The sequence below is a fragment of the Metarhizium acridum genome (genome assembly GCF_019434415.1).
Source record: "Metarhizium acridum strain ARSEF 324 chromosome Unknown scaffold_587, whole genome shotgun sequence".
Classification (NCBI taxonomy): Eukaryota; Fungi; Ascomycota; class Sordariomycetes; order Hypocreales; family Clavicipitaceae; genus Metarhizium; species Metarhizium acridum.
The window spans coordinates 1,148,035-1,172,365 of NW_027094049.1; the positions used below are offsets into that span (position 1 = coordinate 1,148,035).

At 53.0% G+C, this 24,331-nt stretch overlaps 7 protein-coding genes across 8 annotated transcripts; 5 read left to right on the forward strand and 2 right to left on the reverse strand.

Moving 5' to 3' along the window:
* The first annotated feature begins 900 nt into the window (after positions 1-900).
* Positions 901-4,166, forward strand: J3458_022072 (uncharacterized protein). Its single transcript, XM_066122909.1, has 2 exons — positions 901-1,839; positions 1,907-4,166. The coding sequence occupies exon 1, from the start codon at positions 937-939 to the stop codon at positions 1,309-1,311; it is 375 nt and encodes a 124-aa protein (XP_065972130.1). The 5' UTR covers positions 901-936; the 3' UTR covers positions 1,312-1,839; positions 1,907-4,166.
* Positions 1,435-4,088, reverse strand: J3458_022586 (uncharacterized protein). Its single transcript, XM_066123083.1, has one exon. The coding sequence runs from the start codon at positions 3,805-3,807 to the stop codon at positions 1,837-1,839; it is 1,971 nt and encodes a 656-aa protein (XP_065972131.1). The 5' UTR covers positions 3,808-4,088; the 3' UTR covers positions 1,435-1,836.
* Positions 4,167-13,731: 9,565 nt separating the features above from the next.
* On the forward strand, positions 13,732-15,302 carry J3458_022073 (uncharacterized protein). Of its 2 annotated transcripts, XM_066122910.1 has the most exons (3): positions 13,732-14,107; positions 14,195-15,162; positions 15,237-15,302. In XM_066122910.1, exons 1-3 carry the CDS (start codon positions 13,975-13,977, stop codon positions 15,240-15,242), a joined length of 1,107 nt encoding a protein of 368 aa, XP_065972132.1. In that variant the 5' UTR covers positions 13,732-13,974; the 3' UTR covers positions 15,243-15,302. The 2 variants fall into 2 exon arrangements, with proteins under 2 accessions (XP_065972132.1, XP_007809309.2); XM_007811118.2 differs by having other exon boundaries at positions 14,195-15,302.
* Positions 15,303-15,412: 110 nt separating this feature from the next.
* On the reverse strand, positions 15,413-16,948 carry J3458_022074 (uncharacterized protein; the record flags this gene model as incomplete). The annotated part of the gene is made up of 1 exon (XM_007811117.1): positions 15,413-16,948. One exon carries the CDS (start codon positions 16,946-16,948, stop codon positions 15,413-15,415), a length of 1,536 nt encoding a protein of 511 aa, XP_007809308.1.
* Positions 16,949-18,044: 1,096 nt separating this feature from the next.
* J3458_022075 (uncharacterized protein) lies at positions 18,045-20,464 on the forward strand (the record flags this gene model as incomplete). The annotated part of the gene is made up of 3 exons (XM_066122911.1): positions 18,045-18,630; positions 18,687-19,792; positions 19,865-20,464. 3 exons carry the CDS (start codon positions 18,045-18,047, stop codon positions 20,039-20,041), a joined length of 1,869 nt encoding a protein of 622 aa, XP_065972133.1. The 3' UTR covers positions 20,042-20,464.
* A 1,833-nt stretch (positions 20,465-22,297) lies between these two features.
* J3458_022076 (uncharacterized protein) lies at positions 22,298-22,957 on the forward strand. The gene is made up of 2 exons (XM_066122912.1): positions 22,298-22,446; positions 22,499-22,957. The coding sequence occupies exon 2, from the start codon at positions 22,507-22,509 to the stop codon at positions 22,813-22,815; it is 309 nt and encodes a 102-aa protein (XP_065972134.1). The 5' UTR covers positions 22,298-22,446; positions 22,499-22,506; the 3' UTR covers positions 22,816-22,957.
* A 468-nt stretch (positions 22,958-23,425) lies between these two features.
* On the forward strand, positions 23,426-24,268 carry J3458_022077 (uncharacterized protein; the record flags this gene model as incomplete). Its single annotated transcript, XM_066122913.1, has 1 exon — positions 23,426-24,268. The coding sequence occupies one exon, from the start codon at positions 23,426-23,428 to the stop codon at positions 24,266-24,268; it is 843 nt and encodes a 280-aa protein (XP_065972135.1).
* Positions 24,269-24,331: the final 63 nt, after the last annotated feature.

A 24,331-nucleotide genomic window follows, 5' to 3' on the forward strand; every position in this document is an offset into this window, starting at 1 on the left:
AGAGTTTTTGGTGTTGAGGGTTTTGTGTGGCGTGTGCGGGCAGAGATGAGAAGCGATGGCAGGATTGGCGATGCGTCAGCCAATATGACGGAGCAGAGGGGGATGAAGGGAGAGGAATGGGAGGGCCAAGCAAGAAAAGGCTGGGGCGGAGAAGGAGCGACTTGGTGCGTGTAGGCATGTGGTCAGTGGGCACAGCGAGCACCACGGTGCTGAGAGCGCAAAGTGCGCAGCGGTGGCTGGAAACAAGAGCCGATTGAGGCGAGGAGTAATTGGTGCCAGCACCGTCTGCAGAGTCTGCAGCGCCAAGTCGGTCCATGTGCCCCTTGACCTGGAGGGCCAGGCACCAGGCGGGAATTAACCAGCCCTGGCGTCCTGCTGGAGGTTGGGAACAGCGGCAGCCGTCGAAGCGGACCCTTTGCACTTGTCCGAATATGGATTAGCGCCGTCGCTGCCTCGGCGCATCCAACCCCGTTGACTCCTGTTTTGAAGTGCTGGCGCAGAAAAAAAAAAAACCTGAGACACGATCAATAGGAACAATTGCAATTAGGGGTCTAATATTGGACTTTATATTCTATCCGCGACCCGGACAGGAGAAATCAAGTTGTGCTTTGTGACCGGTAGAGAAATTGCTGGGACTATAATGTATCCAATCCGTCGAGTATTTGTTTCGTGTGCGACCAATATTCAGGGTTTTCTCATGTCCAATCTGCTTCTCATAGCCCGGGGAAAGATGCCTCGTATGGGTGATGGCTAACGGACCCTGATCCGCCTAGCTCGGCTCAAACTTGACATGCAAGATACCAGATGCAGGGCCCAGGATCGTGAAGGAGTGCAAGACGGTCATATTGGTTCTCTCCAGAGTCGGCCGGGGTTCCCCAGATTACAAACATCCAAGTTTTGGTGGTGCATGCGTACAATGCAATCTAACAATCCCAGATGGTGCGCCGCAAGATATTCCTCAACGGGCGACGTGATTTACGCCACGTCATGTGTCAAGCTCGGCGCGCTCGCACTTCACATCAAGAGGCACTAGTACTACGAACACTTGTTGAGCAATGTGCCCAGAGGCCAACCGTGCCAAGGAAACATCTGATATTCCGTGTGCCTCTAATCCAAAAGAGCCACGTCCCCAGACAGCCGCGCTTCTTGCATGAAGCCGTCGAGCATGATGCCGCCGAATCATGTTTGCCGTGCCACCCGTCTTTCAATGCACACCGTGGCCCTCGTCCACATCATTCATGCAGTTTGCATGTTTGCGCGGTCCCTCCCGAAGACAAAAGACTCGCCAAGCGTCAAGGCGGCGTTGCGTGATTCAGCAAACACTGGACGCTGATTGGATCTTGGTGTCGCGCGAGTCCCAAACGCGTCAGGTTCGTGACTTGGGGGATGCAAACCAGACACAAACAAATGGTAGACCAAGGTCGCAAGAGACATATTGATTCTTTTGAACAAGCATTGGAGGAATTGGGTCTCTACGCTCATGGTTTCGCGACTATGCGTGGCTGTCGGGCCACATGGACGGTCAAAATGCACATGGCTGGTGGTCGCAGCCTTTGGGACCGATTTTCGCCATTCCAGATTGACAAATAAGGCTGGCATCCCATGTCCCGGAAGGGTCCACTGTCCTTGGAATGAGTATATCAATATATTGACCGGTTAATCTAGATCGAATTCACAGCTTTGGATGTTGGCCACGCCACCGGTAGCGGGCTGAGCCTATTCGCAACCGAGACTAGCTGCGTCGAGCTCTCCTTCTTGTTCTTTGCCTCTTTCACCCTTGGATACCCGCAGTAGTCGTCTAGCTGGTTGTCGATACACTCGGCTCGAACCCTTACACTAGTAAGTGATGCTAAACCGTGGCGACTCCCTTACATCCCAGTCCTCCTTATTGTCCGGATTGCCAAAGATTCTCAAGGCTCGCACGACCAGCTTGTAGGAGCCCTCGGGAGCATAATTGCCCGAGTCGAGCTTGCCGTTCCATCTGAACTGGACGAGCCGAAGCAAGTCGGGATTAGTTCCCTCCAAGTTGTTTGGGAGCCACCGGACTGGAAAGCCTTGAAGCTGGCCAAGTGATTCCGCGGCGGGAGTGTTATCAGGACCCAAAGGCACAGCTTCAGCACGCAAGAGAGGGACCCCCAGTGTCGCACTGATGTTGAACATGAGATTGGATGCCTCGACAGAGCCCTGCGGTGGCAGCTTAACGTTGGGGCTCTCGCTTATGGGGATATTTTGATAGAAGAGCGACATGCCATTCGGTGGCAAGACCTGGTGCTGCCGAATCGAGCCGGAAACCCCCTGGTAGGGAAGGGAAAGGGAACTGCCATCGGACCCGTTCACCGCAATCCAACCGGACCATATGGGTAGCCGGCCCGTTTCAAGGCCATCAGGGGCCGACGCCGAGACGTGAACGGTGGCGGAAGATCCCGGGGCTACGGTAACGGTTGTTTCTCTCAGTGTCAAAGCAGCCGGAGCCTCGACTCTGTCAATATTTTTGGGAGCAGAAACCATACCATCCTGCGTGAAAGCATACACTGTAATGGCAGGAACGTGAGAAAGACTATAAGTCACGCCTACCTGACCCACGTTCTTGAGAGTGAAGCTGAGTGAGGGAACTCGATGTTCTGTATCGTTGAAATTAAGGCTTGCAGGCGCAACAAGTGTCATGGCATTGGCAGCGTCATAGGCACGCACTAAGCCGCCACCTTGCTGGGCAACTGGAGCGAGATAGGAGAGAAAGTTTTTTCCGTCGTGGTAAAGCTGCGGGTGCGAGTGTGACACGAGAAGGTTTTGGATATCGACTGGGCCAAGGGAGCCGGCAGTCTTGGAGCGACGGGCCTCAATAATTAGAGCGACAATCCCAGCTATTAGAGGGGCTGAAGAAGAAGTTCCTCGTCTGATTCCATAGCCACTTGCATTCCCAACCCTCCAAGACGTCGTTACCACCTGTTCACCAATGGCGGCCAAAGAAGGCTTAAGACCTAGATTCCAAGACGGACCCCAGGAACTGAGAGCTGACACAGCTCCCGCGTTGCGATTCGGCTGCTCACGATAGAGCAACGGCACGTTCCCCTGACTTGGGAAGGCCGTGACGACGACCTTGCGGCCAGCCTTGATAGCCTCGAGCATTGATGTTGCGACGTCAGAGTCTAGGAATCCCACGGCGACAACCCCGTCCGCTAGGGTTGGCAAGTCTACCCCCCTAGCCTTTTGGTCTTTCAGGTATATTATAAAGCTCTTGGCCCCCTTTTCACGAGCCGCTTTAATTCTAACCTGGAAATTGCACTCCCCTTCATCTCTGGTAACACGCATAAGGACGAGCTTATCGCTTAAATCCGGTGTGTTGTCCTGGAATGGTCCACAGGCGTGCACATCTTCGCTAGCAGCAGCACTAGATCCGGCCACGCTCGGGGCGTAGACCTCCATAGGGCTGCCAGTAAAGTCTCCGTACGGCCTTGTCGGATAGAAGGGGAAGGCAACTTCGGGCTCGTTATCAATAGTATACTTGGACGCGTTAAGGAGGCTGGGAACCACGCTGTTTTGCATCATTCCGACGCTAATAACACCAGGACTAACAGCAGGGTCCAGGTTTGAAAATAAACCGCCCTCACCATCGTTGCCTGCCCCTTGCACGAATACGACACCTTGGTCCACAGCTCGCATTGCCGTCTTTGATAGGAGACTGTCTGGCCAACCGCCTGGATTCCCTACTGATGACGAGATGATGTCCACACCTTCTTTGAGGGCGAGATGGATTGCCTCAACAAGAATGTCGCTAGGAAGCACCTCGTTGCAGGCTACGCGATACATGCCTAACTGAACGCCAGGCGCGGCCCCGGTAAAGCCCAGTGGGTTAGGTTTTGCAGCGATGATGCCGGCGACCTGAGTTCCGTGACCATTACAATCTTTTGGCGTTGGTTCGTTCTTGAGCAGGTCGGCGCCAAAGGAGACGAGACATCCAGGACCAAAACAACCCCCTAGTGCTGGGTGTTCGTAGTCAATCTACAAATACTATATTAGTTGATTAAGAATCCCAAATAACAGAGAGCCACTTACACCCGAGTCAAGCAAGGCAATCTTGACTCCCTTGCCCGTTATTCCCTTGTCGCGAAGTTTGTCAACCTGCGTCATGACATGAGGCGCGTATGTGTCTGCTGCTGCATTTTTTCCAGGCAGAGCCTGCCGCTCTACTAGGCTTTGGCCCTTCTCACCGGCAAACGACTGCTGCGTGGCGTGCGTGGGGGATGATCCATCAAAGGGAAGCAGCTCGATCGGGTATACTTTGGCAACATTGGGCATCGCTGCCACCTTGTCAATCATGCTTTCATCGGACAAGTCGATCGAGACGGCCTTGTACGGCTCGTCTGCTCCTTTTGCCCGTACAGGCGCATCTGCTCTCTTTGCCTTGTTCGGCACGTAGTCTATCTGACGACGAATGCGAGCATTGGCTTCTGCCTTTACTTGTTCTCCAAAGGCAATCACATTCTGTGTTTGTTCATTAGTCATTTGGCTGGAAAGCTGCCATGGGAAAAGAACGTACAGTGCTCGCATCAAGTTCAATAAAGTATGCTCCAGGCACTACTTTGCCCGAGGGAGCATTGGCAGCGACGGAGGGCGCTGCTGCCAGTGCCGCGACAGCAAGTAATGACAATGGCCGCATGGTACGAAGTGTTTTTGTCGGAGAACTTGAACATTCATCCGGCAGCGGCAGAAGTCACTGTTTACAGCTTGTTGCACTGCTTGTATGCAAAACAAAGCTCTTGGGCTGTGAGTTGTCTACACACACACACACACATATATATATAAATACATACATCAAATTTCGTATACTGGCTACTTTGGTCTCCCGGGGCTTCCGAAGCCCCTCGCTCTAAATGTCAAGAAATGCAACCGGGATAGACATATGGATACGGTAACCCGTGCCATACAATATAACCCCTGAATGTCTAGCCTAGTGTGACATTACCTGGTAGGATTATCTAGTCACGTACTAATAGCTGCTTTTGAAATATCTTTATTGCATAAATAACCTTGAATAAAAAAAGAATAAAAATATAAATATTATAAATATTAAATATATTAACTTTTTATAATATAATATTTTCATGTTATTTAAGTTTTTTTGTATTCTTATCAAGTAAATTTAATATTAGTAAAATAGTATTATACTTTTTTTACGTGTAAATTACACTAAATTATATGTACTTTTAAGCCTACTTAACAACGTGTTATTAGGCTCTTAGCCCCTGTTAGCTCCACGAGAGGCTCCTGCTAGCTAAACTTGCAGGGGTTCAATGTTAGACTGTAACCAAACTTGACTCTTTACAAAACAAGCCCCACAACTACAATGTCCTGCGGATAATGAACAACGCAAATGGCATTATTTGGACAGCTGAATCATCAGGTTAGGAGCAGAGTGCACATGTGAATTGACACATCACGCCTTGGCACTATAGCGAAATACCGCGAACTATACTATGCTCGCCTGCCTCCATCAAGAAAAGCAATCAGGCTGCCATCGGTTATAACAAGCACTTGAGGTTACAAGGCAAAGTCCGGATAGCTCGGCGCCAAGCCAAATCGGGCTAGTCTACTCTGTACGGCTCGTATATTAACTGCCGTAAGTCTGGTGGGGGTCCTGCATACCTAGGTAGGTTAATACTGAGTCAAAAAGGTGCCTGGCCCTTGTTTTCTCGTGACAACCCGACTGGGATTTGCAGGGGCCTAAGCCGGGTATAAAAATCGGCAAAATTAAACCAGACGACTTCACTCCGTTCAGCTTTCAATAACAGATGTACACATCGGCAATTGGCTCGCCCGAGGCCATCTCTGCTGCTACTTGTCCTGTTGTATCTGATAATAGCCGCGTGGTGTGAAGCTATTTATGTTGGAGCAGAGCCCGGCGATTTCGCATGCTATTCTTGTACGGGCCGAGCACGATATGGCTCGACTTGCACTCTCGCCTTCGACCCCGGCCCTGGGCCCCGTCTAGGACCCATCCATAAGCGAGATTAACCACGTGTCAAGCTCAGGAGCTCAAGAGCTTCTCGACCCCTTCTTTTTTCTTTTTCACCTTTTCTTTCTTCTTTGGCGTTTAGATACTCGTAGTAGTCGCCTAGCTAGTTGTCAATATACAGTTCAGACCCTGAATGCTGATCCAGGTGTGATATAATGAGAGGGGCTAAAGCTGATCAAAAATAACCCCCATTAACTTCCTTGTCAAGTCACTCATGGCTAAACTTACAGATTGTTTTGTACTCAGCTGGGACCGTTACATTGCGTACCAAGAATGCCTATGCCAAGTTCAATCTCGTTTGATTTGACGTACTCTCACACTTAGGTGGGCCACAGGTATGAGTTTGCATAAACTACTTGATATTATTAGCATGCCTGTTTCGTTTCGGGTTGACTTATCTAGCATCCCACAACCCTGCATATATTGTAGTCAATGTGGAATTCACGGAGGCGTCGGCAAGTTGCTTGCATCTGACTCGTTCCTTGCCTACACATTCTATCACCAAGTTCGTCTAAAGTAGTCCACAAGTGAGTGGGCCACTTTCTCCTCCAACACCTCCTCGCCCGTCCCATGCCCTGTGTACCAAGACTGGGGGGTGTTGCGCCTCGCCGTATCAGCGGGCACGGCATGCTCAAGGGGAGGCCTAGGAGCCAAGTTGGCAGTGACTATAACGGACTTAAACCAGATGCTTTCTAGCTCCCTTACCAGCAGTTGCCGTACAACATGCAACGAATATTTGCAATACGGACCCTCGATTTGTTCCGCTTTAGCCCGCTTTGTCATCCATTTTCCATCTATAGCCGCCTAATGTCCATCTCCGGCGGTCCCAAGTCGAGCCCGGTCCGATCTAGGGTAGCCTTCGTTTTTCAAACCCGTAATATCGAGCGACCATGTCTACATTGCAAGACAAGTATACGCAAGATGAGAAGCTCGGATTGAATGCAATGAAACAAAATCATCTTTTATAAGATCTTTGCGCAGCAGATGAACCGGCCCTGGACCGGCTCCTACTCCAAACTTGAATGAACCCGGGGCTACCGGCGTCCATGCCACCGAGACCCACTTGCCTGTTTAGGAAGCAATCGAACGCTCTCCTCCGGTGGCTTGCAGATACGGGGCCTAGAATGCGTTGCCTTGCAGACCATTGACATGCTGCACAACATGGAAGTGTTTGAACGCGCCGGACCGACTCCAGAGATGAACACGCAAGCACACGCGATGTCATGATGGATTTTGTAGACTGAGCATGTATATAAGGTATGGACATGGCACTCGAGTACATCTGCTCACCATTTCATTCCCTAACAACTTGGGAGTCAACACCATCACCATGTATATTGCCAACATCGTCCTTCTTCTATCGGCCACTGCCGCGGCGGCCAATTGCCCGTCCTTTCCCCCCTCGGTCGTGGAATACTCTTCTAGTTTCAAGCAGCCCACGCCACCGGCGGTCAGGCCAGAGTTCCAGACACACTTTGTACAGCACAAATGGTAGTCTCCCGCCTCGAATTCCATGCAAAAGAAGCCGTGGCTAGCTCTAACCCTTTCTGCCCCAGGAACCAGAACCTCTCCCACATCCAGACGGGCTACATGTACAATTCGCCCGCCAAGAACCTCGTCCGCGTCGACGAAACCTTTGAAGACGGCCTCGCCACATCCATTTTCAACTTTGCCAACGTCACCGAGGACGGTCTTGTCGACAACACGCTCACCTCGGTGTTTACAGATTTCACCCACCCTCAAGTGTGGAGGGGCTACGTAAACACCAACTATCCCCTCATCAGTGCCGATTTTCTCGCCAAGGCCGGCGCTGTGTTTTCGGGGTTGGTTGAGCGGGATTTTGTTCCGGGGAGAGTTGCTTCGGTATGTTTCCGCTGCCACTCATACCTCTGGCTGTTTGCTTTTGTGCCGTGACTGATGGATTTCTGCTCATAGTGGAGCATTTTGTACCAGGGCGCTATTCCGGTGACGGTTTACGTGGATGGGTGTCATGTTGTGCAGGGCTATGATTACTTTGCTCCCAACGAGAGAACTAGGGTGACTACCTCGTTTTTCAACACGCGCGTCGGGAAGGTGGACATTTGAGGGCTGCGAGGGGATTTGCTGGAGTGGGAGTTTACAGCGTGCCTGGGTGTACGGTTTTGGTGGTGTTGTCGCGGAACAGACTTGATATGGAAGATTGTATGTGGTGGTTTTATTTGGAATTTTGCTAATAAATCAGACAAGGAGAAATCATGGTGCCGAGGAGAACAATGCACCCCTGGGTCAAGCGCGTCTAGGGAAAAAGGCGGGAAACCAGACTTTCGGCTGTATTATTACATTGATAGCTCCACTCGCATGTCGTTTAGAATCAAATGCTTTGGTAATGCGAGCAAGAAAATCAGTAGAACCGAGTTTCTTAGCAACCAGCCACCGCACTCTACCGAATACGCTGCGCAAAAGAGCGTTGGTTGTTGGGTGGTTTGTCGAGGTGCAATTGAGCGCACGTGACTTTTTTCCTCTCACAGCGGTTCTGCGCCGACTTCTTTTCTCACCCTTGACAAGATCTCTGTCCACGACGACACTCAAGTTTCCAAATCTAGCCGTCTCCCGAAGACTATCCCGATTTCTCTCCACGCGCCGAGTGTCGTCATGCAGTATTCAGCTCAATATTGTTCAATCGCGGCGACAAAATTCGGTCCTCAAGGCTGCTTCGAGGACTCGCAAAACTCTGTTGTTTACGGGTTGCATGAGTTTGTTATCCTGGATCGGGTTTTTGAATATCGAAATGCCCTCGAAGCCTTCTGAAGACAACGTGCATAGGCGGTTGACGTGAGAAGACGACCAGGAGCGATATGCCTTCCGCGCAGGATACGTACCTCGCGCGATCCTTCAACCAAAGAGTCAAGCCAGGCCTCAGGCGAGATGACCCCTTCCTGATCACCCTAGAGTAAGAGGAGACTGATGGGAACGTCCACGACCATCTCCGCCGGAAAAGATCCCTGAATGGGCAGCCAACGTCTCACCGCTAAAGGACACTTTCGTGCTCCCAACTCATGATGGAGTCACAATGGAGACAGAGGTGCCCAGAGCAGACCCGGACTTGTTGCCCAAGGATATTTTGCCGTCGACACCTCATATCCCTTTTGCATGAGTCGAAGCAGCACATGCCTCTCTCGGGCGGACAAGACAAATCCTTAGTATTGCAAGCAGCAACCAAAACCTGCGATTTCAGACTACCATCCGTGTCTCTTCTCAGTATGGGATATACAAATCACCGGGTCCAGTCCTCTTGCCCCAGGCCGCTCCTTTACTCCTGTATTCAGGCGAAGGCCTCGCTTCCGTACCGTTTCCGGTAGACTTGGTTCACCCAGGTGGACAACATCTGCCGCACTCTTTTTTGTCGTTCCTGGGGCCAACGTCTACGTCCCAGTTCATATTATTTGCATGGTATGCTGGCTGACAGAAGTCATAGGCTACAGATCAATAAGATCGTGGACTGAGGCAGTTGCTGTCTCAGAGCCGAGACTTGTTTTTCTCGACATCAAGCCTGGCTTGGCTTCAAATGAAGCCGGCGGGAGTATGCTGATAACGGAGCTTCCAAGCTCGAGATTGCACTCCGAACTCTGACTGGTATTAACGAGGACAACACTACACGCGCTTGCCTTGCAGCTCTCACTCAGCACCCCTGCAGGCCACTGAATGCCCAAAGAATATTCAAATCTACCTTGACCCTGTCTGCCACGACGTATCCTTTCCAGTATATTGTGTCGAGCTGCGCCACGACCTTTAACCTTGCGTCTGTCTCAGTGAGCAGGGAACCGACTACTCGCAATGGGAACAGCAACATGACGCCGGGCACATTGGACGACTGCAGCAACCGGTCAATCAGAGTGGCAATGCTTCTCGTGTGGTCAGAAATTGCCGAGCGGCTTAGCAGGGGAGTCGCCTTGCCCGCCCAGCAGGAGTAGTACGTGTAATTCCGCGACAAGAACAACATGAGTGTGTGGTAGTAAATCAGTGCTAATCGGCACTCATGCGCTGTACTCGTGGCATTCAAAGTCGATCCGTGCTGCAAGTACCACTTGTTGAGCAGGTCTTGGACATGGATGCCTTGCAGGCCCAGCCCCTGGATGCTTGGATGAGCACAACACTCCGGCTCTGGAATCTGCTGGATTCGTTCAAAGAAGCTGCAAAAGTCAACTGGAGCTGCATCTAATCTGTCCATGGTCTCTACATACCTCTGACTGAAGGATGCGGTGTACAGCATGAGAGTAATCATGTCATCCATCGGGCGTCCGGCAATTTGGCCAGCATGCAAGAGCAGTGTCTTTCTGACCACGGCCCACCTGTGCTCGGATAGAAAAGTTTCCACTCCGTACATGATTGCCCTGTTGGCCTCTAGGATCTGGAACGCGTCGAAGAGCATTTGTTTTAGAGGAGAGGGGCCACGGCCCATATTCGCCAGCTGCAGCATTCTTCCTGTGCCGTAGAGCATGTGTCTCGCCCATCGGTCACCGCTTGGTTCTGCCATGAGCTATATAACCAAGTTAGCCGACTTTGGTCGGTGCAATAGAGTCAGAATGTACCTCAAACAGCCCCAGGAGAAAGGTCGTCCAGAGCACATCGTCTCGCTGCGGCGCATTACTCGAACCGAGCTCATCTTGCAGGCTGGCCAAGGCGCGCTGGTACCTTGTGAATGCAACGATGCGCGGCGATGGATAGTCACGACTTGCGCCGACCTGCGCTCGTCGATGAGCATCCAGGGCACCTATTGCAATTGCCACATGTGAAAGGTGGCTATTTCCACTCATCACGGGGAGCAGCGCCGTTGCCACCAGTGGAAAACGAGCCGTGAATTGACAATTACGAATGACGGCGACAAAATGGCCCAGATATATGCTCTCTCTGTCATTGTTTACAGTGGCGGGGAGTGCCAGTTTTGGTGTTGTGCGCCTGGTTGCCTCGTAGGCAACAAACTGGAAAGAAGCCCGCGGTGTTGTGGGCGTTTGTGGCTCACATGTCTTGCCCGTTCGAGTACAATGATCACACGGGGAACCGCCCTGGCACTTGTCGCCGGCATCTGTCAGTGGCGGTGGAAGCTGGAGGTGATTGAGGGAAGACATCATTTCGGCAGCGCCGGCAACTCACCTTGATCCTTCGCTTGGCGCATGGCTGGCATCTCGTGAGCGCCTTTCTCTTGTCCAAGTGCCCGACGGCTTGTTTTGACGGCGCCATCGTGGTACCGGAGCTCAAGTGTATACATGCTCAGAAAGCTGCCGAGAAGCGTGGAATTTTTGGCACGCCGTTGTTTCGTGGTTGCCAAGAGATGGGACTTGTACGCGGCCATCCAGGGCTGAGCAACAAGCCATGCCGAATCAGGCAGTAATGAAGCGTGGTTTCACAGAGCTGGCCAATCAATCCATGGGTGTCTCCGGAGTGCGGCTGACGGTCCGGAGAAGCGGCTTGGCCAGACAGGAAATCCGGAGAGCCACTGGTAATTTCCCTGCATGCGGCCCTCGGTAGGGCAGTTTTGCTTACACCTTTGGCAAGGGCTCACGGTGGCATCGGACCTAGTAACCATGCTGCTGGAGAAGAGAGTATGCCTAACAGGATCACACAGGCCGCATCATCCGCCTCGCCGTTTGAGCGGCGCAAGGGTATCGCCAAGAGCGGCAAATCCATCAAGTTCAAGGTCAACGTTGACAAGGGCAGGCAGGGGAAGAGTGGCTGCGGCGACTGCGTGGTTTTTCGCCGAGACAATCAAGATTATTGACTAGGTTATCAATGTCCGGTTCAGCAATATGCCCTCCCATTGCTGGTGCGGGGATTGCAGAGACGCCCGCCGACGATCCCGGCTTTGCTCTGAACTTCAATGACCCTGGTGCGGGCGCCGGGGACTGCTCGCATGAGATGGCCATTCGGGATATGTCTCTCTTCTTCTCGCGAAGCACGCCTACATCTGGGCCTGGTCGGTCATGGCTTCAGCTGATGTCGTGATGGCACTCTGTCTCGGGTTGTGAAAGGGGCTGCTTGGACTATTACGCTGCGGCTGAAGCTCTGATTACAGAAATGGCAGTGAATTTCTTTGAGAGAAGGCGGGCTGCCGGCAGAGACCAACTTGGTTTTTGTAGGCGACGGAGAAGATGTCGTACCTCTCGGTATTTTCCATTCTTTTCAGGTGTGTTCTCCTTTCTATCCAATATGTGCTTTCTAATTATTGAAACAAGGAAACAACACTGGACCCGATCTGGTGATATCTGTCGCGCAACAAAATTGTCTGTCGGGCCGCGGTCATAATAGACTATCACAAGGGTGGTTTAGGTCGGCATTGGGATCAAACCCACCAAGACAGTGTCTTATCTTTTTTTTTGAATTTCGGCAGCCCAATTAGTCAGAGACGGGTATGTATCGAACCGAGTGCAGCCTCACTGCTGTCCTGAGCTTGTACGGAGTACTGCACCGGAATATAAAAGGGTACCAGCGAGTTATTGCTTTGAAATTACGGAGTAGAGCATGCTCTTTTTGTCACATGTACGGTTACATCGGCATGATTGTGACGGAGCTGTCACTTAGAGACTGCCAGTGGGATTCACAAGTGACCTCTGTCTCAAGTACGAGACGAGTCTTTTTTCAATACCGACATTTAGACGGTGCTGGGACACAGCGTCAAAATGGCCATTGACGGCCAATGTGTCTAGGCGTGGCCCGCGTGGTGGTCTCACTTGGTCACAGCTGGCCTGACGCAAGGTCGCTAACATGCTCTTGTTTAAGCAGGGTTGCCAGTTGGCAATTCGTCAAATATGGCTATGCAGAAGCTGTGGTTGGATGGCATGCCACATTTGTATAGGCTTGAATAGTCCACGCCCTAGACGTGGAATGTGCCCTGGTGCCAGATACATTCGTTCGACACTGCATACATGTAGAGACAGGGACAGAGTTGTGCTGCAAGTCAAGCAGCGGCATGTAAAGCTCAAAGGCAATTCCCGGGTCAATTGCAAATCCTAGTCGACTACATCAGAGACAACTGTATCTGAAGCCATCACATGTCGACAGACCCCCAGAACGGGCATACATGCTTCACAATCACGGACACAATACCCGAAGAGCAGACAAACGAGAGGTGCTTTCTCGGGCATGACCAGTTGGGCCAATGGTTCCGGATACAACATCGCAAGTGACGGGTTTGCTGCGGATTACGAGAGGAGCATCACATCTCATCATACAGCACGCCGTATATCCCACTTCTGTTACTTGACCGTGTGACACGTTTATTCCGGCATTTACCAGCTCTGCAAGAAACAGTGCCGATGGGCTCACAAGAATAAGCCGGCGTCGCAATATCGATTGCGCCATGCATGCTGTTATAACGCCAACTGACGATGATTCGCCATGGCCCGGGGACGGCAACACAAGGCACCGTTGTGGCTTTTTCTGGGCCGCAAAGAAACTGCCTGCGAGTTGCCGTATTTGGCAACTCGTGCGCCGGACGTGCATTCATGGTCGAATAAAGTTTATTCGGACTGCTGCAGGTTCACATAGTGCCGAACCCTGCGTGTAGTACGGGAAAGGGGCGAATGTTTCGCAACGAATAGACTTTTGGTGCGAGGAGGGTAGCATCCAACAACTCTACAAGTGCTTGCATGGGGCCGTGTCTTGAAATTTCAACAGATGATGGGGTGGTGTCGATGCATGCAATGATGGCAAGATGGTTCGTTGGTGATCTAGACCCCAGCCATGTCATCTCGCAGTCATTGGTTCGTGAACGATGCACCGACAAACGTCTTTTAAAATTCAACGTGATGAAGGCGGGGTAGAGAATCAATGGGTTGGAGTCAATGCTTGCCGTGGGTTTATTCGCAAGTCCGTCGCTGCGTCGTCGTTTTCAACCGTCTATAAATACGGCCGCGAGCCCGTCCTGACTCTTTCTTTCCTCATGGGCATCCACCACAGAAATTGACTCGCTGATCAGCCATATCAACATGTTGAAGCATTCGCTCCTGCACTGTCTGTCCCTACTTGCCATTACACAAGTGTGTAATGCCCGGGCTGTCGAGAAAGAAATCCGTGCGCCAGCGGCCCCGTCTTGGAGAGTTTTAGGCGGTCTATTTTCAGGTATGCAGTTCTGAACTTTTCCCCCGGCGGTTCTGTTGTTGCCTCGGATCTGTAAGGAGAGCTACAATTCAAGCTGACGTTGTGCAGGCCACCCCGGCGTTGTGTCTTGGTCGGCCAACCGGACGGATGTCTTTGTCAGGGGAACCAACAATGCCGTGTACCACAAGTGGCAAAACGAAGAGTCTGGCTCGCCCTGGAACCCGAGCCAGACAAGCTACGAGAACCTCGGCGGTGTCATCTACGGCGACGTTACCGCCGTCTCCTGGGGCCCCAATCGTCTTGACCTCTTTGTCCTGGGTACCGACGACGCCGTATACCACAAGTGGTGGGACGGCAGCTCCTGGGGCGGATGGGAGTCCCTTGGCGGCACTGCCATTGGCGAGATCAGCGCAGTTTCCTGGGGTCCCAACAGACTGGACCTATTCGTCCGCGGCACGAACAACGCAGTCCACCACAAGGGCTGGAACGGCGGCTCCTGGAGCTCGTGGGTGAGCCTTGGCGGCGTCATCGTGGGCAACCCGCAAGCAGTGTCCTGGGGGCCTAACCGTATTGATGTGTTCGTCCAAGGCACGGATAATGGCGTCTACCAGAACTCCTGGACCGGGTCGTCCTGGTCAGGCTGGTATAACCAAGGCGGCGTAATTGTCGACGACGTCACGCCCGTATCCACCGCGTCAAACAGACTTGACCTCTTTGCTCGAGGCACGGATAACGCCCTCTACCAGAAGTCATGGAACGGCGGCGCGTGGACCGCGTGGATTGATCTCGGGGGGAGGATTGTGTCTCGGCCATCCGCAGCGGCCTGGGGTGGCAAGTACATCACGGTAGCGGCCCAAGGTACCGACAACGCAGTGTACCTCAAGGAGTTCAACGGCCACTCGTGGGCTGACTGGCGATCTATTGGTGGTGTGGTGACGGATGCGCCCGTGATCAACCCGAGAGGTGGTTTTGGGGCCGCAGTCTTTGCAAGAGGGACAAACGCTGCCTTGTTACGCGTACGAGTAGGAGTGAGAATGTATGCCCTGGTTTCGTTGCTGCTGTTGATTTTGCATAATGTAAGTGGTGCCATGTCATACCTAGGCAGTCAACAATAAACGTAGGGTACACATGTTGTCTAATAAGTTTATAGTCCTAATTCTTTATCTAGTCTTGCGCTCAGAATCCAAGCAATAAATATATACAGTTCGCCGGTGACCACCCAGACAAGATACGGATATAAAAATATCTTTTCCCAGCTCGTTTCGCGTTCCATGGTTTTTACCACCCCCCCCCCCCCCCCCCCTCCGATGCTGTTTATTGCATCAATCACAACCTCATGTCGCGTGGTCCTCTGCCCCGACGCCTATCAAACCGTCTCGAGATGGCATGCAAGCAATCATGCTCGCTGTATGCCTGATCCTGCCGCCAAATGTCGCCCCTGAACGGCCGGTCAACGCCGGCGTCTTCCTGAGAGCGCAGCACGTCGGAAACGGTGCCTGCAAAAGTGCGGCACTCGTCTGCGTCCTGCTCGTGGTCCCAATGGAGCTCGAACCTCGCCAAAGCCCTGCCCAGGGGCATGGCGCAGTCGCGCTGTCGCCGCAGGCTCTCGCCTCCCCCGAGGACAAGGAAGACGTACATCCTCTCACGCATCGGCGAGTGCTTGACGGCCTCGAGCCGCGCGTACACCTCGGGCAGCATGGCCTCGCAGTCCGTCCTGACCCAGTGCGACGACGTCTCCAGGAACGAGCTGCCCATCTCCCGCTGCACCATGCCCCTGTTCCAGAAGAGATGCGGGCTGTCGTGCAGCCTGGTGGACGAGAGCTCCGAGAGCATGCCGGGGTCGGCAGACAACATGCTCGATGCCGGGAGCAGGCGGAGGTCCAGCAGTTTCCTTTCGTTCCACAGAGCCGCGTCGTCAACCAGCGACGCAGCCTCGGCGCCGAGGTGCTGATGCAGGTGCTTGATGGTTTCGGCCACCGTCAGGAGACTAAAGATGTTGAAGGAGCACACGGGCTCCTCCTGATGCGGCTCAAAGAAGAAGCGAAAGGACACGGTCACGTCTTCTGGGAGCGACACGGCCCTTGAGAAGACGCGGCTGGCCACGCACTGCTGCAGCTGCGCCTTGGTAAGCGGCGTGAGGCGCCATGTTGCGCGGGCTGGCTCGTCCATGACGCGGAGCCGGATCTCGGAGACGACTCCCACGCCGGCAGCGGCGCCGCCGCGCATCGCGTACAGAAGCTCGGGGTGGCTGCTCTCGTCCACGTCCAGGACGGTCCCGTCCCAGAGGACGACGCGCCCGCCGACGACGGACTGGCAGCCGATCCCGTAGCGGCGCGTCAGGAGGAGGTCCCAGCCTGCCGTGGTGAAGTGGCCGCCGGCCCCGACGCCGTAGCAGTCGCCGTGCGGGACAGCCTTGCCGTGCCTGGCCAGAATGTCAATGGTTTGGCCCAAGACACATCCCGGTCCCAGCGTGAGGACGTCGCCGTCGACGCGGCTGTCCGTCATGTGTACCAGGTTCAGCATGATGCCGGCGCAGGTCGCTCCGTTGAAGTAGCCGTGGCCTCCGCTCTTGACCGAGACGGGCATCTTGTTGTAGAGATCCAGGTCTTTCATGGCTTTCAAAGCCTGTACAATGCCCCATTCGCCTCTTGGGGACACGACAACAGCGGGAATGGTGGCCGCGCGGTCATGCATCTGGGCGTCGGGTGGCAAGCCATTGCCCTGCGTCTCATCGACTTGTATGCCACGAAGCCGAAGCCGTTGGGCAAACTCGACGATTTCGCTTGGATATACCCATGGAATGGTTGCGTTGTTGGCATCGAAGAGCGACGCAGGGATAAACACCTCCGAGACGGCGGGCATGATGAGTGTGAGCACAGCTCGTTTGTCAAAGGGTTCAGAATCTGTTTGGATCCCTTTAAAAAAGAGCAGACGGCTTCATTAAAATAATAAGAGGTTGCCAATCCATCCTGGTGTTGGTTCTCGGACATGATGCCAACGTCTGCATAAGAAACTTGTAGCCGGGGCATTGTCAAATCGGCAATGATTTGTCTGGCACAATGTCAGAACGGATGTGTATTGATCATCATCTTCACACAGAAGCGGACACTTTGACGTAAGAGAGGAAGAAAACCAAAGAAAATAAAAGCAAACCCGCCGAGGCAATGCTGCGGACACGGAACGGCAACTCCCTCGTCACATTGGAGATGGGCCACATGCCTCCTCCCTGCATATCCGTCGAAGATGAAGTCCATGTGACCACCATGAACAAGGTCGTATCCAGGTACGCCGCGTCCTCTCTACGGCTGATTTGCCACTATACGCCATCTCGAGTGCCGTTTGCCGTTGCATCCAAATCTTGTAACCGTATACCGAGGGACACAAGATGTATAGTCATTGAGAACAAACGTAGTAGGAGAAAACAAAACCAAGTTTAGCATTGGTCAGGACGGTGACCTCGTCCAAGTTTGTCACGCCCGGACAAGAGTCTCCGAAACCCTGGTGTTGCTCGATAGGCGTCGACGGGGTTGAATTATGCTTCACCAAACCACTCCGTTCCGATTATAGCTCTCAAGTCTAGCTCCGCTTGAGCCAGAAATTCACGGCACACTGTCACATCGCCTCGCGGAGAACAAGCATATCTACTACTCCACTCCGACCGCTGCCTTGACCTCAATCCCCGGAGGATCTTGTGTCACAATATCAGTCGATGATTACACGCTTGCGGAGGAGTTTGAGACGGGATCCACGGAGCTTACTACGCGTTGCCGAGTATCGATATGCGACGGTTACACAGCGTTTACGGGACCGCATTCGGGTTTCTATACTCCGCACGTCTCGACGTCTACACAACAATGTCCAACAACTTTGAGTTCCCTGAGCTGCAGGTTAAAACTAGCAACCGTCCGCAATTCTTGGACTTGGCTTCTCGTTTCTCACTTATTCTCGCCAACAGACAATGTCTCTTTCGATGCCGGCAACCGCCGAGGGATTTGCCACATATCCCCCACGGGCTGCGCTGCCGCCTCTTTGCCTTGACGCATCAACCGCCCGTAAAAGTATCAAGGCTGGCGAGGTCGTGAAGAAATGGATCGCCGCTCTTGCCGAGGCCATCGAAAAGAAAAGTGTCGCAGCCTTTGAGAGCCTGTTTGTCCAGGAATCGTGGTGGCGCGACCTTGTGGCCCTGACCTGGAACATGACATCCAAGTACGGTCCCTCGGCCATCAGCGCGCATGTCCTGGGGTCAACTTCCGAGCTGGGCCAGATGACGGTCTTGCAAACGGCTTTGCTGGGCCCGAAGCTGGAGCAGCTGGGGCCTGCAACCTTTATCCAGGCGGGCTTCACCTTTACGACCAAGTTTGGCTCGGGACGCGGGATCGTTCGCCTGGCCAACACGGGACCCGGCGAGTGGAAGGCCTGGACCGTTTCCACGGAGCTGGAACGGCTAAAAGAGATGCGAGACGCAAAGCAAGACGGGATTGCTAATGCGAATGGATCGACAAAGTCAGAGTCAGACGAGCTGCAGGTCCTGATTGTCGGCGCCGGTGAGCTTCATCCCCCTCTCCCACTTTATATGCTACTGAAGAGGGACCGTCCTCAGGCCAATGCGGTTTGTGTTTTGCCGCCCAGCTGGAACACATGGGACTCCGTTACTTGCTGGTAGAAAAGAATCCCAGGGTCGGCGACTCGTGGCGCAACCGTTATGACATTCTCAAGACTCACACGCCCTCGTCCATGGACAACCTCCCATTCCTGCGGTACCCTACCAACTGGCCCAGAAACATGACCAAGGACCAATATGGCGAATGGATGGAGTGCTACAGCAGAATCATGAATCTCAAGACGCGCACGAGCACGGCGGTCAAGAGCGTTGTACGCGAGGACGGAGGGCCCAGCTATATCATCGAGCTGGAGACGAACGGAATCTCATACACCATCAAGGCCAGGCATGTCGTTCTCTCTACAGGTCTCAACAGCGACCAGCCCGTCCAACTGGACATCCCGGGCCAAGATGCCTTCCGGGGCCAGATGTACCACTCGTCTCAGCACAAATCGGCATCAGGCGTGTCCAACCTCGCGAGCAAGAACGTCACCATTGTCGGGGCCGGAACCAGCGCGCACGACATAGCCTACGACTTTGTCACCCACGGTGCCAAGAGCGTGTCCATGATCCAGCGCAGCCCCAGCTTATTTATCACGCCAGAGTCGGCCGACAAGATGCTCCTCGGCCTCTGGGCAGCCCCCAATCTGAGCGTCGAGGACGCCGATCTCATCGAGACGTCCATGCCCAATGCGCTCACGCTCACCCTGGCCTCTGGCACGACGTCCATGTGCGCACAGCTGGACAAGGAGCTCATCGACGGCATGGAACAGGCCGGCATGGCCATCAGGAAGGGCCAAGACGGCATCAGCCTGCTGGATCTCCTGATCCTCAAGTCTGGCCACTTTTACATTGACCAAGGCGCGGCCCGGCTGATTGTGGCCGGGAGGATAAAGGTCCACAGGTCCAAGGAAGGACTCGGCGCATTCTACGACCACGGCATTGAGCTGGCCGACGGCAGGAATCTTGACTCGGACGTGATTGTCCTGACGACCGGCTGGGAGCGCAACGGCAACGTTGTCGAACGGCTCCTCGGGAGGGACCTGGCCAGCAAGGCCAATGCCCAGGAATGGGGACATCTTGATGAAGAGTCCGAGCGCAAAGGGGTAAGTGTCGTCTGTCCCTGCTGGCCCGTCTTGCATTGTGCAAAGTCACCACTAACACTTGCTGTTTGATAGTGGTGGCGGCCCAGCGGCGTCCCTGGTATTTGGTGCATGTCCGGGGCCATTAGCTGGGCTAGGCAGTACTCAAAGGTGCTTGCGTTGCAGATTGCCGCCGTCGAAAGGGGATACAATGACGAGTATTATGTAGTGGACACGGCTGGGCAACGGTGGGCGGAGAGCCTCGGGACGTGAACGCATCTCCCAGCAGACTTTGCCGTCTGATGACAATAGAGTGTAGAGTGGAGATGCCATGATGGGCTTCAACCATCGCTGCGTCGCATGCTGGACGATGCGGCTGCGTGCTTGACACGGAGATGACGGTGTCATGCAATACGATGGAAAGGGATCAACTGGTCCATCGCAGCTGAAGGTGCGCGTCCTCTCGGGTCCGAGTAACTAGCCGTACCCAGGCGAATCTGGTTGGATATGGGTGTAATATCTTGTTATTAATGATTCAAGCGGATATAAGTCAGTCTTGCCCACTTGAAAAGCAGAGTGAAAGAGCCGATGTTGAAAATAGACACTAGCAAAACTCCAAATCCCCAGCCGCTTGACTGCGACACTGTTGACTACACAAAGAACTAGAACTCATGTACATATATTAGACTGGACTTAAGATTAAAGCTTTAGAATGCGCCTTACTGTCCTATTTCTCTGCTAAGCTAGCCTTGAGCTGGCATGACTCTACTGCCAACACTAACTGGTCACTGTATTGCCTTTGTGCCCTGAACGGAAGGCATTCACGCAAAGAGGAGGATCACGCGCTTGAAAAAAGAACTACTTTTTGAATTTTTCAGGTAGATAAAAGTGGTTTGCTAGATAATTCAGCGTTTCTGTGGCATTATGCTAACAGTTTCGAGTGTAAATCACAAGACTATGCCTGGGTGGGTCTTGGCTTAAAATGCAACCTGGTGTTTCATTTTTTTTCTCTCTTTCAGTTTCATATATTCTGAATCACTCTCCAATTACGAGGGTCGTCGACTACGCCCTGCGAAGGCGGCCAGACCGATGCCTTGCCGCTCTGAAAAAAAAGAACAACAAAGGCCGGGATCAAGATGCCCGCCAGCACGAAGAGCAGTTTGCGACAGAGTGACCACATTATCGAACAAGGCATGCGAAGCGTCACATTGCCGCGCCCGTACCAAGGCTCGCGCGAGAGTTGATTAAGCGGCTCCGTGATGTGGTTCGCCATGGAGGGTCTATGCAGTGGCGAAAGAATAGGAGCACGGATAGGACCAATGTTGGAACAAAAGGTTCAAGCACGCCAAGTCATGACGGTGCTGGTCCATTCCGCAGTTGATGAGATCACCATGGCACATCGGCCCCTAGTCGACAGATTCCCCGTCGAGTGACCCGGCCGGCCTTGGCTTCGGCATTACTGTGTAGGCCCGACATCTACTCACGGACTGTCACATTTCAGTTGGTCGTCGAGGAGCTTAGATCGTACAACGGCACCAAGGCATGGCCTCTGTGGGGGGGGAACGCAGACCTTACAACGAGGCCTCGGCCTTTTCTTGCGCCGTTGAAGCCCTTTATTTTGTTCAAAATATCACAATTGTAATAGCTCGTTCCAACCGGCCAACCTCGAGTCAAGCCCACAGCAGCGCCACCACTCGTCGGCTGTGTTGCTTCAACACGATACATGGATTAGGCATGTTTCTTGGCTTGGCCTCGCAAGTATTGTACGACTGAGACTTTCCCCATCAAGTCCGACTTGTTGGAAGAATGCAAAAGCGGACGTGCTCCCGGCACCGCTTCGAGTGGGTGCATGAAAGGGCATCAAAATCGTTTGGTAGTACAGATTATGACTACAGTTGCCAAGGTGCGCAAGTGTTGGCGTCGCACATTGTGATCGGTCGTCAGGCTTGCTGCTTTATCAAATTGGTGGGTGGTCAAGCCGCGGAAGACACTTGTTGCGCTGCCAAAGTGTTGCGTGGTATCAGGAACTTTGGTCTTTTAAACCATGCGGCGACGCGTACCTATTTTGCAATGCAGTGCCAAAGACTCATAAGAATCCTGGTTGAAAAGCCACGTTAATTCTCGGTACACTTTCACATAGCCGGGTGAAGCAGGGCAGTGTTGGTTGACTACGCCCAACGGTCTACTAATTATTGCTTGCATGCAGCGACCCATGGGCCGACGGTCTTTGTGCTCGGGCCGCCATCTGACAGCATCACATACCATCTTTATATACGAGGGCTGGTGGCTTCCTGGAAAAACCATGCAAGAGCCCTGGCCACTCTGAGCCCCAACCAGAAATGTCGAGCATTCTCCAATGAGCACTTCCCGACGACACAACTGAAACCTGCATGCATGAGGCATGATGTGTATTGTCTTGATGCTATTCGCACTGGAAAGCATTACGTCTACGGGTGCAAAAGCAAGGACGGGCCGTATTTGTGAATGGTCAACTACACAGACACACAGACACAGAGTCGACTGGTGACAATTAGATGCCGAGACTCTCCGTGGACGTTCGAAACATAACTAGGGAAGCTGCCTCTTGAGATTCTAAACGCAAACTCGCTCACTCAACAGCCAGTTTTCCCAATATTCGAATGACCATCAATTACCTCGTCTATCGAGAAAGACACACTGTAAGAATCTTTGATAACCTTTCAAGTCCTTTTGTATTAACCAACAAGGTAGTTATCGCAATGCAGACCTCAATTATAGCCATCGCACTAGTGTCCCTCAAGGGCACCATGGCTGGGTATGCCGAAGTCTGTCTGGACAAGGCCCAGGGCTGCATTGACTATCGAGTAACAAAGGATTGTTGCGCGGCAGTAGGCGGCCAGCAACACTTTGAAGAGAGCTCTCACATCTGCATATCCAATAATCTTTGTGGTGGCAACGGCGTCAATATTGGGGCCATGGTGGACTGTTGCGAGGGCCGGGGTGCTGGTAGCAGAGAACTTGGCTACGACGGACTTTGCAGCGTAAACGAACTTCCACCAAGGTGTTGAGCACGAAAGAAGGTGCCCACGACCTGGGCTGCTGCCTTTGAAGATGGACACTGCTCCGCGCTGGGGAATGGTGACTCGGTAGCTGATTCCGGGATGGAAATAGGCTTCAAAAACCCCACATCATTTTCAGGAAATTTGTGCCATGCGGTAATTAGAGTTTGGGGCCTTCATTCCTTTTCTATAGCTTCCCGCGAAGATTGTGATGCTAAGCGAGTCAATTTACCATTATACCACGCGAATCCCAACATTCGACTTGATCACTTCTTGGCGTGGCTTTCTAGTAATTGAACCTTGATTATATGGTTAATTTAGTGCCAGGTTGAGACCTGCATTTCTATTGAGGCTTGAGTTGTGCTGTGGTGTTGCGACTTGCACGACCAACATGGGCGTGCTGCATTTGGGCCAGCAAAGTATCAACGGTTCAAATCGCACGGCATGTCGATAACGAGCAATGCGCATCGGGCCGCCAAGACTCACTCAATTGATAGTGTGAAGAAGCAGCTGGCTGGATGCCGAGTCCAAGGCAGGCGTTTCAATGTTCAGCTAGCCGCCGGAAGCAGGCGGCTATCAGCAGTCAATCGGCCGGGACTGCGCCCGATTGGATACAATCATGCTCTCGATAAATCGCTCGGCGGCTCTGGCGCTCTGCGGCAGGCGATACGTCCGCTCATTTGCCCAGTCTTGTCACATCAACATTTTGTCGAAATCTGTTTACAAAACGGCCCCCGACATCACGCACCTGCTTGAGATCTACGTGACTGATGAAAGACTTCTTGACAGTGAGCACAACAAGCCATCCGCCGTGGTCGACGAGCCTCTCAGCTTCACTACCGATGAGTTTGACCCAGCATCCGAGGGCGATTCTGGGCCGCGAGAAGCCACTCCGCAAGCTTACCGAGCTGTCAAGCAACCTCATTTGCGTATCGATATGCAATACTTGGCCAAGAATCACAGCTGCGGCGTCGTATTTGGCACTGGCGTGGATTGCGACGTTTCTCTGGACAGGGACGATAAAACAGGCATAGAGGATCGGCATTTTGCCGTACAGATGAAGCAAGAACCAGAATCATTCGAGATCAAGGTCCTATCCAAACGCCGTACTCTGATACAGCTCGATTCGGATGGCTATGTGGGTGTTAGGCGTCGGCGAGCATTCCAGGGCCAAAGCCTCGACGGAAAAGAAAAGAGCGCAGGGATTCAAATTCACTCTCTGGGCATTAATTTGGTCGCCGTCAACCATTCACACCACTACGGGGACTTCATCAAGGCGTGGTCAAAACACTACGACGACTTCTCCAACCAAGTTGCCCCTCTCAGAGGCCTTGCACTGAGCGCCGGGCCCTCCTCGACCCAACGGTCCTTGGAATACCATCCCCTTGATGGTTACTCTGGTGCCGGCAGCGGCAGATGCCGGCTTTATCGCGTCTTGAACAAGTCTACACATTTTACTTAAGTGGCCAAAGAATACCAGAGCATCGAGGATATAAAGAAGGAGGTTGTCGTCCTCCTTCGCAAA